Raw genomic sequence first — 15,071 nt, 5'->3', positions numbered from 1 at the left:
GAGAGTCCTTCTTGGTTCCAAATACATGAAATTTTGAGGAAAATCCTCTGAGTGGTATCATAAAATATGCTAAGTTGAACTAAAGACTAGAGCATGTCTACAGACTTCTGTCAATGGCCAGTGAAGTAGAAAACAGGCTAATACTAATAAGAGTTACATGATTTAAAGCAGCTTACTGTAAATGCCTGATTTTCCATACTAGAACAGAACTCTTCCTTTCCCAGGGACTGCATGCATATTGCAGAGATGGGTAGAGACAAGAGACACAAACACTGAGAGTTAGGGAATGATATAATTTTTCTGGATGAAGTTGGTAGCAGCAGAATCATACAAGTTATCTGATCTCTTGAACCAAAGCTCAAAGACTTGGAAAAGCCATCTTGCTAATTTAACATTTTGTCCTTTTCTTGTGAATCTTAGAATTGTGTTTTCTCTGTTTTGTATGGCTTAATAATACACAAACAGCTCCTCTGTTCTTTCTGTAGTACGGTCCAATATGTGGTGGTTATAAAATACGTGCACATGTGCATCTGACATCTGTCAAAACTTGGCCTGCACGCAAGCAGAGGGGCTTGCGGGCTGGGCGGCGGGAGGAAGCAGTGATGCAGGACCTTAAGCATTCTCAACCAAAGGCTTATTTCAGGGTAGCTAATTTAATTGTTTGTTGTTTAGGAAGACAGAACTCCTTTATTGGTCGAGGGACATGTTGTTGTGAAGCATGCACAAAGGAAATAACGGGGAACAGCTGGTGAAAAGCATTTCCCCAGCTCTGTGATGCTGCTTGTACCATTGCTTGTTTTCCTGCTCTCCTCTCTTTGCTCTCCTCACATTTCCTTCCCTCAGCTAGTACTTAGAATACTTTTTAGATCATCCTGTCAGAACATTTACAAACATTAGTACTTTACACGAGTGCTTTTCTTCATTTGAAAAGTGAGATGAGAAAGGGACAAGGTGGCCAAAGTAATTCCGCAAAGCTGGGGTAGAACAAGATGTAAAACATGAAATTAGGACAGAAACACCTCCAAAGTAACTGAATCCAGGCTGTGGGATGCTGGTGGAAGCAATTCTCAAATATTACTTACTCAGCTGCCATTTGTGTACTGTAATGGGGTGGGAGGAGGGAGTTTTCCTTTTCATAGCTGTTATTGCTGAAATCCTCTTGCAGTTGGGCAGGTTTTCATTCCTACAGCATAAGGCTACTTGTGCTTCATGAAAATCAGCAGGGAATTTGCATTTAAGTACTTGAAAACAGGCACTTATAAATTCCTCATGCATCAGTAACTGATGCTCAATTGTAGTATTGTTTAGGATAGGACCCAGTGGGTAGACACTGTATATCCCCAAATCTTGTATCTGAGGCAGGTTCACACATAAATTATTCTTTATCCTTGTTTTCTGGAGTATTTAGCGATAAAGACAGAAGACTGTGAGCTGCTCTCTTCCAAAGAGATGGTTCTCCTTAGAGCAGTTGCAGTTTAGTGGGTTACAGTAGTTTGACTGGGTCAAAACACCCAGGCTGGGGCTTTCATTATCACAGAAACATAAGCTACTCAAACACACTAAGAATCTTCATACGATTTTATTTTTTTTTCTCTAATGGTACTTTGTAGCTTGTCTTTATGATTAAAGCAGCCCTAAAAGAATGGACTCCCTTGGAGTGGGCTGCTCTTTGCTTAGGCAGAGCAGGCATTTCTGCTTAGGCACGGAACAGTTTGGAGCAAGCTATAACTGCATTATATAAAGCTCAGCTTTTGCCAGTCAGCATCCCTTTCACAGTTGTGGCAGTGCTGACAAACAGGTGATGGATGATGCACTGCCATACTTATACCTCTATCCCATGAGATGGAGGTAAGAAAAGTCAAGTTAAAGCCATAAACACATCCTAGACACTCCTATTCTTTTAAGAGTCAGTCTCTAGCTATGGCTGTCGTGATGGGCTGGGCCTGCCTGCATCAACACCCACAGGGTGAGTGACAAGGGGGAGAATGAGGAAATTAATTGGACAAAAGACAGGGAAATCCGTCCATCATTATTGTCATGGCCAAAACAGACTTGGCTTTCAGAACTGAAAATATTTAATTACCAATTTGGGTATTGGGAACCAAAGAAGACAAGTCTGTAAGCACTCTGTGAAAAGGGGAGGAAAGGGGGTTTCCCAAACTGACCATCACCCCAGCACCTCTTCTCCTGACTTGCATGCCTCCGCTGCCTTCTCCTCACAGCAGGTGACACCCAGTCCCTTTGGTAAGGCAAAAGGCAGCACAGGAGCTTGGAGTCGCAACAGAATGGCTGCTCTCTGCTGCTCCTTGGCTTCCATGTGTTTCCTCTGCTCTGGCAGAGAGAAAAATCCTAATGCTATTATGCTGTGTCTATTTTACTTAAATTTATCATACACTGTGACAGCAAATATGTATTTATGCTTTCTGGACTGATGGAGACCATGCAACTAATAACCTTATAGATTGCATGTATAGAAGGCACATGAGGCATGTTTGGCTTCACTGCCTTTTATCCTCCTGCCTTTACCTGCTTGCTCACTACTTTTCTAGGATTTAGCTGATTACCTTTCAGTTTCAGGAATGTGCTCCTTGAGGCAGTGAGTGCAGCACTGGGCAGCAGACACCTCTGCCCCAAAATCAACACCGAATTATAGTGCTAATGGCTGAATCCTGGCACTGTTTGGTCATGACCTTGATAAGTACCATTAAACATAGAGAGTTTAAGTGATTTTGCATGCTGAAGAAGTCCACAGACGGTGAAGTAATAAAGCCTGGCTGCTGAGGAAGAAGCAAATGTCACCTGTTTCTTACATTAGCAACCAGTGAATTCTTGTGCAAATATTACATACCTACCATCCTGGCAGCAAGTGAATATTTGTAGGCCCTGGGGGACCAATCTAGTATTACTGCTGTGAAAGGCAGCAAATGCACTATTTAAAATGCAACTTTTAAACCAGGCATATCAGTCTTTAAGATATAGGCTATTTATCCTTCTACAGAAGTGTCAGGTGTTTCTTAGAAACCTAAAAAGTCTCTGGATAGAGTTTTTAATAGTTGCCTGCTGTAGGTCAGTCTATATTTTAAGATTTGGAGTAACAAATACATTTTTAGTCATTCAGTAATTTCAGTCATTCCTGTGGACATCACTGTGATAACTTGGTTAGGTGTTTTGGACAGAAGTTTGCATTGCCTACTCTCCAACAAGAAATTAATTTGGTTTTTTTTAAAAAAAAGGAAACAGAAATTAATGTCCTCATACCATTAGACACATTTAGGAATCTAATAACACTATTCTTGTTTTCCCCTATTCCTAGTTTTGGAACCTAAGCTTTGATAAGCATAAGATACATTCAAAAGACAAATGGAGGGAGAAGCAGATTCCAGTTCCCTTACTACAAAATCTTGTGTTAATCATTACAGCGAGGACAAGCTCCAAAGCACTGACTCACATGGATAAATTTCTCTCATCTTCCATGCTGTGACTGACCAGGTTACTCAAGAAGAAAACCTCAGGATCCCAAATTCCACCAATACCTATCTTTGTGTCATCTGTCATTTTTGTAGTTCATTCCATTTGCCCTAAAATTATTTCCCTTTGACATGCTCCACAATAGTAAGTGCCTGAGCACTTTGGCATAATTAATCACATACAGGCTCATGTCTGGAAGATAAACAAGTCACTGGGCTGTACAAGGTAGAAGAAATGCAGATTTTTGAATTGCTGATTTACAAACATTAATTCCAGGCTTAAGTGCTTTTCTCCATCACACCAACTAGATCCTTTGCACAGATTTCTACCATGTAAAAAAAAACCTTATTCAATACTTTAGCCCAAGACTATCTACTAATTTTACTTTTGGGATAACTGGTTATCTGGCTATAACAGGAAAGCAGTACTACAGAAACAGAAGTGTAGGTGCTTAATACAGTGGAAAGATGGCAGTACTTTAACTCTTAAAAACACTCTATGGGTGCATGAAAAGGCAGATTCATTATTAATGGTTCATCAGAATCTAAAGTTAATTATAACACATCTAATTCAACTGGTTTATTTCAGGTATTTGTACAGCTGCAAAGAAATTGTATTACGAAGAAATACATCTGGAAGTCTTGGCTTCAGCATTGTAGGCGGTTATGAAGAACATACTGGGAACAAACCATTCTTTATCAAATCCATTGTTGGGGGAACACCAGCATATAATGATGGCAGGATTAGGTAATTATTACTGTCTCAAAAAAAAGCATCATTTAAGTAAGTTTTTCTTCTAGTTGTGGGGGTTTGAAAAAAAAAAACCAATTTTTCATTAAGGCAGTGGCAAGGACAGGGGAAGGACTCACTTATACAGAACTAACTTTAGGAGATCTTGGAACAGGACACAAGCATCCTGAAGTTTAACAGATCTACTTTGTAGCAGAATGTGTTCAGATGTCGAGCAATCCACTAGTATGTCAGTAAGTTAAAGGAAGAGTCAATTTGATCTCTGGGGCTGTACAAAGCATGCCAGAGGTTCCCCACATATCCAGTTCTAAACACCCCAACCAAACGCCTTCCCTGCAAACACCGACACACTTGAAAAGACTAAATGCACAATCGTGGCACAAACTTACATCAATTAACCAGACTTAAAAGACACAGTTGTTCAGAACACAGATCATTCTAGCATCTAAAGAGAGCTACAAGAAAGCTGGAAAGGGACTTTTTACAAGGGTACATACTGCTAGGACAAGGGACAATGGCTTTAAACTGAAAGACAGTAGGCTTTGACCAGATATTAAAAATAAATTATTTAACGTGAAGGTGGGAGGCACTGGAACAGATTGCCCAGAGAAACTGTGTATGCCTCCTCCTTATTCAAGGAGAGGTTGGCTGGGGCTTTGACCAACCTGGTCTAGTAGGTATCCCTGCCCAGAACAAAGGGGTTGGAATTGTATTATCTTTGAAGTCCCTTCAACTGAAGCCCTTCTGTGATTCTGCAATGATGATTCATCAGAATGACCATCAGAATAATTATATCATGTTTTCTTTCAAATATGTCTAATTAATTATAAATTTGTAAGAAACCCAAAAAGGTGAAATATTTTCACCTGCTTTATTCTGTTATCCATGAACAGTAGTTAGCCAGAGAAGGATCCATAATACTCATTTCCACCCCTTCCCCCAGCTTAAGGATGTGCTTTGGCATTTGAAAACATCTAAGATAAGAAGTCACTTTGTTTAATTGTTGTTTTGCATTTGTTTTTTCAGATGTGGTGACATCCTCCTTGCTGTCAATGGCAGGAACACATCAGGAATGATGCATGCCTGCTTGGCAAGGATGCTCAAAGAACTAAAAGGAAAAATTACTCTCACAATTGTGTCCTGGCCTGGTACATTTTTATAAAACAAGTCTTCATGGAGAGTATGACAAGTATCTTAACATGGGGAAAAAATTTAAAAAAGGAACATCAGTCTTTGCTTTTTTGGGGGGGTCAAGTATGTATTTATAAAGAAAAGGTTTGTGAAATTTCAACCTGCATGTCAAGAAAAGTCAAGTTTAGGCAAAGCAGTGACACCCATCAAAAAATCACTTCAGAGTGGTCCAAGCTACAGACTTAAGTCCTTCGTTCCCTGTGTTCTTAAGGGTTTTTTGTTGTTTTTTTATACATATCTATATATCTATTTAATGCATTATAATAATAATGAAGTCTAAGGAGCAACAGCTTCTGCTCACCCACTTTATTTGGATTTACAAAAAGAAAACCTTGAATAACTTATGAAAATATTTCTTGCAATTTTTCTAGTTGCAATAATCAGGTGAAGGTTTTTATCCAACACGTTAATAGCACTTTGATTATGTGTACCTTTTCATGGTCAGCATGAAGCTGGTATTTTCAAGACTTTCAGGTACTGTTTGTTAGTCTGTAAAACTGTGAATGAAATTTCTAAAATAATTAAAAATAATTGTAACTGTGTACTTGTACAGACATCTTTTTCATCCAAAACCAAATTACCTCGTTACCCTGGTTTGTTCTGAGTAAAACTATTAAATCTGGGATTTTTATAGAGAACGTTGCTTTTAAGGAAGTATACTGCACCCTGCTAACGCTATCAAGTAAATCTTTTGAATAGCAGTAACATTTTTGTGGGACTGCCTTATCAATCACACTTGATACTGTTCTGCATGAAGTAAATCTGAAAGTGATGATGGTCTTGTATGCCTCTTGAAATAGTCCTTTGTCTTTCTCTGCAAATTACTCATGTTCCACAGTCTTGTTTTCATCTCACAAGTTTGCAGTGGGAAGAGGATATGTTTGTTAATCTTTATCATGTTAAGGGCAGCTGTTCCCCTAGAACAAAGACTAAAATGAACTCTCTCTTAAGCCACTGAAGAGCAGCAGGAACGATTATCCAACTTAATTCATCCTTATGCACCCACATAAACCAGACATAATTACCAAGTTTATCATCACCATGCTCAGTGTTCCATTCAACTAAGAACAATCGGCACCTTTCCCACTTTCCCTATTTTTTTTTTTTTTTTTGCTTCACATTATTACAAGGCTTTTGAAGAGCCTGCAGTTCCTGTGTGTCCCTGTAGTAACGGATGACCTTTCCAGATATGACTCCAAAAGCCATGCTAAACCCACAGTGTTCCAGATGTTGGGTACATAATAAAATGAATGCACACTGTTTCTAAAGTCAGTAAAATAATGACTTTCCCGTTGGCTTATGAAAAAAGGAGACAATTTAATACAAAGAATTTAAGCCCTACTTATATTGTAAGAGCATAAGCCTCTAGCTGTAAGATGTTTTTTCACTGTTTCTTAAAAGAAAGTCAGTCCAAGAATCTTAACATGAAAAATTCGTTCTTTTATTTTCAAAAAAAAAACCAAAAAAACAAAGTAACCTTTGATTTCAAACTAACAGAACAAGATTAAGAGCAAATTATTATAATTCCCAGAAAAATAACAAGATTTATAGTAATCTATTTCTGGCACTAATATATATGCAAGTAGGCAAAAATCACACAAGCCTATTCCACAGGGGCAGCTTCAGTGTTTTCCTGTTCAGGAGCAGGTTCACCACTGGCTTCTTTTCCTTCTTTGCTTCTTTTGGACTTCTTGTGTTTGTGCCTTCTGTGGCTATCCCCTTCTTCACTGTCGTGACGACGCCTGCTGTTACTAAATACAGAGAAAACATGCCTCAAACACTTGACACTTCAGGCCCTATTTAATTACAAAGTACCAAAAAAAAAAAAAAAAAAAAAAAAGCTTCTGCATTCCTATTTGAAAACTGCCATCTGCTCCCAACTCAGAGTTTTTGCATGTCAGTGCACCACTGAATTTTTCTAGGAATGGAACATACATCTATCCATCCCATACTTTTTGTGGCAAAAATGGAATTTTTCACATTTGTAACCCATATTCTAATAGTGATACTTTTAACTAGGTCAGGTACCTATTGGCATTCCTTAATAATTTCACATTCTTGTTGACCCCATTTTCTGGACTTGACTTTTATTCCTAACTTAAAATGGATCATGTAGAACAATTTCTACCAAGTGACTGTGAGGATTATGCTACGTACCGAGAATGACTGTTAAACTGTTCTGTTCATACTGCTGAATGTCTGCATCATTCTGCTTCTTTCTGACTTACCATTTTTACCCTTCTTTCCCCAATGTCCTAATTTCTGTTCACATACTGACTGTCACAAACATCACTCAATATGAGGTTACCCAGGGTCAGTATTGCCTTTTGTCTGTCTACATTTTATATGGCAGACTTGTTCCAAGTAGCACATTCAAGTGTTTACAGTCTTTCCACAAATCTCCTGTTTGTTTGGGATTCTTTTAAAAGTTTACTTTTTTTTTTTTTTTTTAAAACTGGGCAAGTCTTTCATACCCTATTAAAAAAAAGAAAAAAGAGAAATCAAACCTTCGAGATGACTTGTGTCGAGTCTCTTCTTTCTCTCTGTGTCTCCTGTCTCTGTGTCTGTCTTCTTTCTCTCTACTTGTCCTATGGCGGTCGTAGCCCCTCTCTGCATAGTCTCTGTATCTGTAGCGTTCTTCATCGCTGATTCAGAAAGAAGAGATTTTTCAGGACAGTAAGACCAAGGAGTAAAACAAGCTAAATGACAGGAAAATCTTAATATTGCTTCTGGATGTCTACATGAGTTCTAGTGCTTAAACAACAATAAAGTTCTTCATGTTACACATTAGACTTGTGCAGTTAATGCAATTTTGAAAGGAAATTGTTCATTAAAAATGAAAGAAAAAAGAATACAACAGTGTCCCATTAAGTTTATATAGAAATAATCAAGCTGTTACCTTGAACTTGTATCTAACTATGAAGGAAATACAATCCTACATAAACTTCAGTAATGTTTTCAGATCAGTTTTTGAAACATTCAGCACTTATCAGCACACTTTTTGACTATTATACAATTTGAGTAAATTAAAATTAGATTTTGGTACAGTTATCTATTTCCTTATATCTGCTTCAAAAAAAGGAAAAGCTAAGTACAAAAAGTAAAATACACTAAATGTTTTGGGCTGCTTTTGAAATTAAGTTTTCTCCAGTGCTAGTGATGTCTCTAGCTTCCACACCTCTCTTGGATTGCCCTGTCACAATGTTGGTAAAAACTCCTAAACATCACAAGTTAGACAAGAATTCAAAGGCCTTACTTAAAAACATATTTTTATATTTTGGCTTGATGAAAAGGGCAGTTCTAGAGAGTTTACTGAAATAAAAAAAAAAAATAAAGAGAACACTGTCCATTGTTAGCCAACACGACTCAAATGCTCCATTAGCATAGTTGAAAAAGGCATGATCATTTCATCATTTCTCTACTAAGAAAATCCCACCCAGCATCATTTAACAGTGCAACTTCAATACAAATCAACTTAGCGTAATTATTTATATACCACACGAAATCTCCTCTGACCAGAGTTTGGGAGATCCTCACCAAGTCCTAAAGGAAGGCACAACGTAACCAATCTTTCAAAAGAAGTAAAATCAGTAACAATTTAGATACTGTTGACCTAACAAAAGGCAATTGTTTCTGTCTCTGCCAACATTTACCATTGAAAGAATCTTCCTGAGGTCCCCACAGCAGCAGAACAGATCAGACAGATCACACAGAGAGCACAGCTCAAGCCTGAAGAGACTTCTCATGTCCTGGAGCAGTGAGAGCTGAGATCAAACCCATTTTATCTGCCACAACTTGGATCCTCTGGCCGTTTCCCAAGTGGGGATATTACATTAATGATTATTACAGCCATGCATTAAAAGTCAGAGTGAGAAGGGGGAACACCTGAAGCAACAGCACCAGTCTTTTTATGAAACCCTGTATGATTACATCATTAAGCAAATGTCAGAAATTAGTAATCTAAGACACTGCAGAGAAGCATTAACCGCCCCATAGAAAATTCTGCTTTTCTAAGGGACACAAAAAGTATTCACACATCAAGACCAGGAAAACCACACCTACAACTGCAGAACTCAAAATTATAATCTGCCACTGTGTAATACAACTTCATTGATTTTATAAGGCATTTATAACCTCAGATCTGAGAGTAAGCTGATCGAATCCTGCAAAGCACATTTGTGCTCAAATGGCACAAATACTGAGGTTGGAAGGCATGAGTGGAGGTCCTCAGGACCAAACCCCAGGTAAAGCAGGGTCATCAGGACCAGCTGGCCAGTACCATGTCCAGCCAGGTTCAGGATATCTCCATGGATGGAGACTCCCCAGCCTCTCTGTGCAACTGTAGTTTCATCCTATGTCTGATATTGCTTCCCAAAACCAATATTTTGATGATCAGTATTTAATTAAAAAGTTAACATTTGAATGTCTACCACTTACTTCTAATAAGCTTGCCATGAGAAATTAGATGGCTACTTATAGTCCTGTGGCTTGGTTTCAGAGATGAGATCCACAGCCCTTAATGGTAACTCACACTCTGCATTTGTTCCGTTACCCAGTTTTTTTAAAACACTCTGGAAAAGCTTCAAAATATTACTGATACTCCATTTATACTTTTTTTTGGCAAACTACTAAAGAACCATGACAGCTTGTAAGTGTGTCTGATGAAAATAAACAACTTCTCTAAGTAAAGAAAAAAGTCAAGTTTGCCAAGACCAGTGTGCTGGGAGCTTTCAGGAGCAATAATGCTGCTCATTGGTTTTGGCCTTTATTGCACACTGATTGTGGAGTCTTGTTCACTTGGTTGACCACCAGGACACCAAATCCTGTAAAGCTGCAATCCAGCCAGGCTTCATCTGCTCTTCTGCATGAGATTATTAAGTTCCAGGACCTTAGAAACGTAGTTGCTGGGGTTTGTTTTTTTAGTTTTCTTTTTTTAAATTTTTTAAATTGCTGAGGAAGAACCACAAAACAGAAACATATCAATCAAATTCCAATGTCTACATTTTTAGTGGTAACTAATTGACTTGAAACCACTAAAATAAAAAAACAAAACAAAACAAACCCCCCGACCCCCCAAACAAGCAAAATAAAGTCCCAACCTTTGCAGAAGGTAAACAGTCCAAAAATAATGCATCTTCTCAAGAGAGCAGGGTGAGATACATTGTAAAAATGCACACTTTTCTCTGAGGATAGCAGAGTAAAAGCAGAATACAAAGAATACAAAGACAGCTGAAAGTTCATTTTTAAACCACATTTTGGTTAAAATAGAATAAAAATAATCCTATTTTCCTGTAATTTTTAGAAATGCTGTAGCAAAAACACAGGCTATGTGTCTAGAAAACAACTGCTAAAAGCATTGAAAGCCATAATTTCTGAGCTGTGAAATGCTAAACCTGATGCTTACTACAAACCCCAACAAAGTACCACTTGATCAAAGTTTAAACAAAGGGAATATAAATAAAAGCTATAAAGCTGTGCAGTCTTTAAAACAGTTCATGTTCTCTTCCTCACAGCTCCATTCATTTTATTTTCATAAGTGCACAGAACTGAAAATAAACCTTCTTAAGAAATGTTATATCTGCATGTTCTTTCTTAAGCCTCTCCCACCTCTTCTGTGGTTCCCAAACCAACTTATCCTAGTTAAGGGCCTCCCATTTTCTTACACAGCCATGTGGCAACAGCTTTGCTACAGATGGTGGATAATTTAGTCACATAAAAAAGTCGAGGCCTGCTCTTCCCCCTCCTTTACAGATAACTCTGGCAGCAGCACAGAGATTTCTTGAGGCCTGGAAGCTATTAAGGTTCATTTCAAGCACCCTTGAATGACCAGGGTTCTTTCTAGCCTTCAATCAAGCTGTCTGAGAAACAGATGTTTAGATAGGTCTTCAGCTCTCAGAAACTGACCCTGGAACGAAGCACACACGCACAGGAGAGGACATCACCACACCAGCATACATGGAAAATCCCCCAGCCTGCACCCAGTTTGGGTCTTCAGCTAACAATCATCATGCAACAATGTCATCTCTCAACCACAGTAACGTTAACTCTCAGTGCTCTCATCCCCTTCACCTTAAAACCATTAGTAAAAACAATCTGCCTAATAGCTAACACATATATTCTGCAAAAATTTAAACTTAACAACGAACACTGAGAAAAGCATCAGATATTTACCCCAAAAAGCACAGTAGATAACAAGTAGAGGAAACTTAGAAAAACCTGGCTAACTAATAGACCTCTGTTCTATGAAACCATAGTGAGCTCAACATTAAATGCTTTGTACTTGAGCACATGAACCACAGAACATTTGAAGCTTTTTTAAAAGAAATTAGAAAGTTGGATAAAGTTATCTTACATGATTTTGATAGTCAACATCAAAATTAAAGAAAAGTTCTTGACCTTGAAATAATAGTTTTAAAAAAGAGATTATTATTCGGCCATTTTTACCAACCACATTAACCATTTTAGCACGTATTTAACATCATTAATTAAGGTCAAATGTTGCCACACACTGCTCTTAGTATTGAATTGGCAACTAAAATTCATTTGGTACTTCTGTAGATTTATGTAGACTTTATCTAGACCTACTGATGCCAAAAAGAGATGGGTATTTCAGACATTCTCAAGACTTAAATCACCTTTAACCCGTAAAGCACTATGACCAATTTGGATGCATACTGTCCTTTTTGTCTGCTTCTGTTTTACAGGTAGAAATTTAGAATTACGGTTTCCAAGCGAAAAGGGTGAAGGTGAGGAAGCCACACCACAGCAGAACTCTGAATTTGAATGCTGACAACACTGTTGAACAGGGACAGCGTTTTGAGCAGAGTTACAGCACATTCAGGACATTTCACAGACCTGTTGAAAGCACTTGAGGATGGACTGTGATCTCGGTCCCTCTCCCTGTCTCTGGTACGGTCTCGATCTCTGTCTCGGTCCCGGTCACGATCCCGGTCTCTGGATCTCTCTCTCTCACGTTCCCTATCCTTCTCTCTTCGTGCATAGTAATCCCACTGTTTGCTGGTGTCCAGAAGACTGGACCATGAGGGTGCAGAACCTGCAGGGTGTGGAAAGGCGACTAAAGAAAGAGATGTAGTCATTAGAAAAAAAATCAAGTATCACAATGAAAACTTGTGCATGAAAACACATTTGTCGGTTTCCTCCAATGACATTTTTAAATCTTCCCTTTTCACATTAGCGTTAATTCTAAGCGAACACTGCATATTTTTTCCAGGATCATTACAAAAGCTTCTGGCACTCATTTAAACACTTCTTATGAGGATGTACAGAACCATGGTATATACCCCAAAGACGGTCTAAACACTTTCGGGGAAAAAAAAATTGTGCCAATACTCGCTCAAAGAATCTATGTAGTCAAATGGATTTATTTTGGGGGAGCAACAAAACAAAAACAACCAGAAAACGAAACTGTGTTTGAAACTCAGGTGCTCTGAAAATATAGTTCAGAAAAAGGACATTTCCAGCCTTGTATTTAAATGCTATTAATTTTATCCCTTGTACTTTAAAATCATTGCATTTTAAATACAATGTTAGCTATGAAGTTCTCATTCACTAACTTATATTCTGTACAATGCTTTGTCATACTTTTCTGATTGCAGATGTAAAAGGAACTTTAAAAATAAATTCCCTCTCGAGAGAAGAAATAATGCTCCCACTTGTGCTCCGTTAGATAACATTTATGAATACTTGGCACAAATACTAATGTAACACTAAAATGTAACAGTTTAAGAAAATTAAGCATAGTCTTAATCTAGAAGTGACACGTTAAGATGTTAAGAAGGAAGTCTTAACACTGTCTCCCAAGCTTTTTTACATAGCTAGCAATGGGAAGGAGGAACATGCTTCTCCACTGCTTTTTGCCAACTTCAGTGAAATACAGAATTGCTACTTTTAATGCCCAAATTGATCCGCCCTGCCCTCCCTTGCCAGGAGTCCCGTGAACGCATCCTGCAAAGGAAAAACCAAGGGCTGAGGATTTAGCTGGAAACAGCACTCTCTAGTGGACTTACAGTACTGAGGACTTCTCCCTTTCTGCTTATCTGCCTTGCTAGCTTTCCTAACTTTCAATAAATCGTTTGTTTTGAGCTCCACTTCATCATCTACAATACGAGAACAATATTTACTTGACTTCATGGTGTCACAAAGAGATTAACAGTGCAATTAACATAAATAACCACTGAACAACGTAAAGTGTGTTACTGGTGCTGTATTTAATGCTGTTGAGTTAAAAAACCAGTGGCTTCTGCTGACAGCTATGTTCAGACTGCCTTGCCTGTAATGTCTGGGGTATGCCTGCCCCAGAAAGCTTTGGCAAAAGCTTAAGAGAGCAGTTTGCCAAGCGTCCAGAGGAGGAATACAGAAGACCTTTAGAGCAGGCAGTGGAGCAGGAAAAAACACTTCATTGGTAAAATACATTTGCAATGAAAAGTATTGTAATTCCTTAAAAAAACATTTATACAAGGTTTCTCCTCTAATATAATACTTGACAATGTTTAACTTCAGGTTTAGAAGCAAAATGAAGGGTTAACAGAAAAAAATGTCCTAATACAATATTATACTGTTCATTACACTGCCAAGAAGTGAAATTCATGGAAGGAAAGCAGCCAGAAATAGCAAAAAAACCAGCTGGACTTAAAAGACTGCTAATTTCCTTGACTTGCCACTGTGTCAACAATACACGTATGGTACATGAGACACTGGCTGCCTGAGTCTTCTGCTCTAAAATTAACTTAACTTTAAATGTATACTACAAATCAATTATTAATGGTAGCACAAACTTTTACAATAAATTTTGGATACTCCATCACATCCTGAATAATTCTCATCAGACAGAAGTATTTCTCCCCAGAAAAATGAGATAAACCAGTAATTTGACATACTGCACATTTTTATGTCTAGATTTTCATGAGGAATTATTCAAAATACCCAAGCTTACTTCCTAGTATGAACTGGTGTTCTGCTTTTTCTACACTGAATGAAGTAATTTGTCACTTCTGTTATTTCTACATGGATTATTCCAATAATTTCTACGAGAAGAAAGACACTTCAAAAATTTAATTCTGGTTTTATTTTTAAAACAAGAAGAGAGCTTTGAATAATTACTAGTTTTGGAGATGGTTTGAAAACTTAAAGCTTCATGGCATAAGGCAAACTATTTAATGCTTCTTCCTTGTGCCTCAAAAAATACTGACTCTCAAACTGTTTCTGTAATGTTAAATGTCTTGCAGGTTCCTAAGGTATAAAGAACATTTAGAGCACAGACCAGAGAACTGCTTGAGGAAAAAGCAAACAAGCATACAACAGAAGGCACTTCAGTGGCTGATCAAACGCAGCTCTAGCAAAGCCAAAGATATGATGGCAAAGGTAGCACTGAATTGTGAAAGGATTTCAGCGCAAATTGATGAAACCACATAGATGTGGTGGAACAGCACAAAAACAAAACAGACAGACATTCTTGAAGCTATAAGTTATGATTTTACTATGTAACCTTCCTGAAGGGTTTGCAATGGGAAACCTGACTGACCACAAGCGAAGAGACACCGAAGCATGAGCTGAGGAATCTGAACAGGCAGAAGGGCTAGTACCTCAATCAGGACTGGTACTTTTTGCAATGTGTTCCATTTGCACATCTTCCCCTGCAATTT

At 38.1% G+C, this 15,071-nt stretch overlaps 2 protein-coding genes across 17 annotated transcripts in view; one reads left to right on the top strand and one right to left on the bottom strand.

Moving 5' to 3' along the window:
- LNX1 (ligand of numb-protein X 1) overlaps window positions 1–5,380 on the top strand; it is a 64,799-nt gene extending 59,419 nt beyond the window's left edge. For both annotated transcript variants that reach the window (XM_062493514.1, XM_062493515.1), the window contains exons 9-10: window positions 4,057–4,215; window positions 5,245–5,380. In XM_062493514.1, coding sequence (XP_062349498.1) covers window positions 4,057–4,215; window positions 5,245–5,380 — 295 coding nt within the window. The remainder of the gene's footprint in view (window positions 1–4,056; window positions 4,216–5,244) is intronic.
- Window positions 5,381–6,256: 876 nt separating this feature from the next.
- The window catches only part of FIP1L1 (factor interacting with PAPOLA and CPSF1), a 39,048-nt gene continuing 30,233 nt past the window's right edge, over window positions 6,257–15,071 (bottom strand). For 7 of the 15 annotated variants that reach the window (XM_062492779.1, XM_062492781.1, XM_062492787.1 and 4 more), the window contains 3 exons: window positions 12,265–12,484; window positions 7,917–8,054; window positions 6,261–7,160 (listed from right to left, as the gene is read on the bottom strand). In XM_062492779.1, the coding sequence (XP_062348763.1) occupies window positions 7,013–7,160; window positions 7,917–8,054; window positions 12,265–12,484 (506 nt within the window). In that variant the 3' untranslated portion in view covers window positions 6,261–7,012. Of the gene's footprint in view, window positions 7,161–7,916; window positions 8,055–12,264; window positions 12,485–15,071 lie in introns of all 15 variants that reach the window. The other 8 variants (XM_062492789.1, XM_062492782.1, XM_062492790.1 and 5 more) reach the window with 4 other exon arrangements.

This window comes from Cinclus cinclus, chromosome 5 (genome assembly GCF_963662255.1).
Source record: "Cinclus cinclus chromosome 5, bCinCin1.1, whole genome shotgun sequence".
Taxonomy (NCBI): Eukaryota; Metazoa; Chordata; class Aves; order Passeriformes; family Cinclidae; genus Cinclus; species Cinclus cinclus.
Note: the sequence above shows the minus strand (reverse complement) of the source record. Positions and strands in the feature narration are given on the sequence as shown.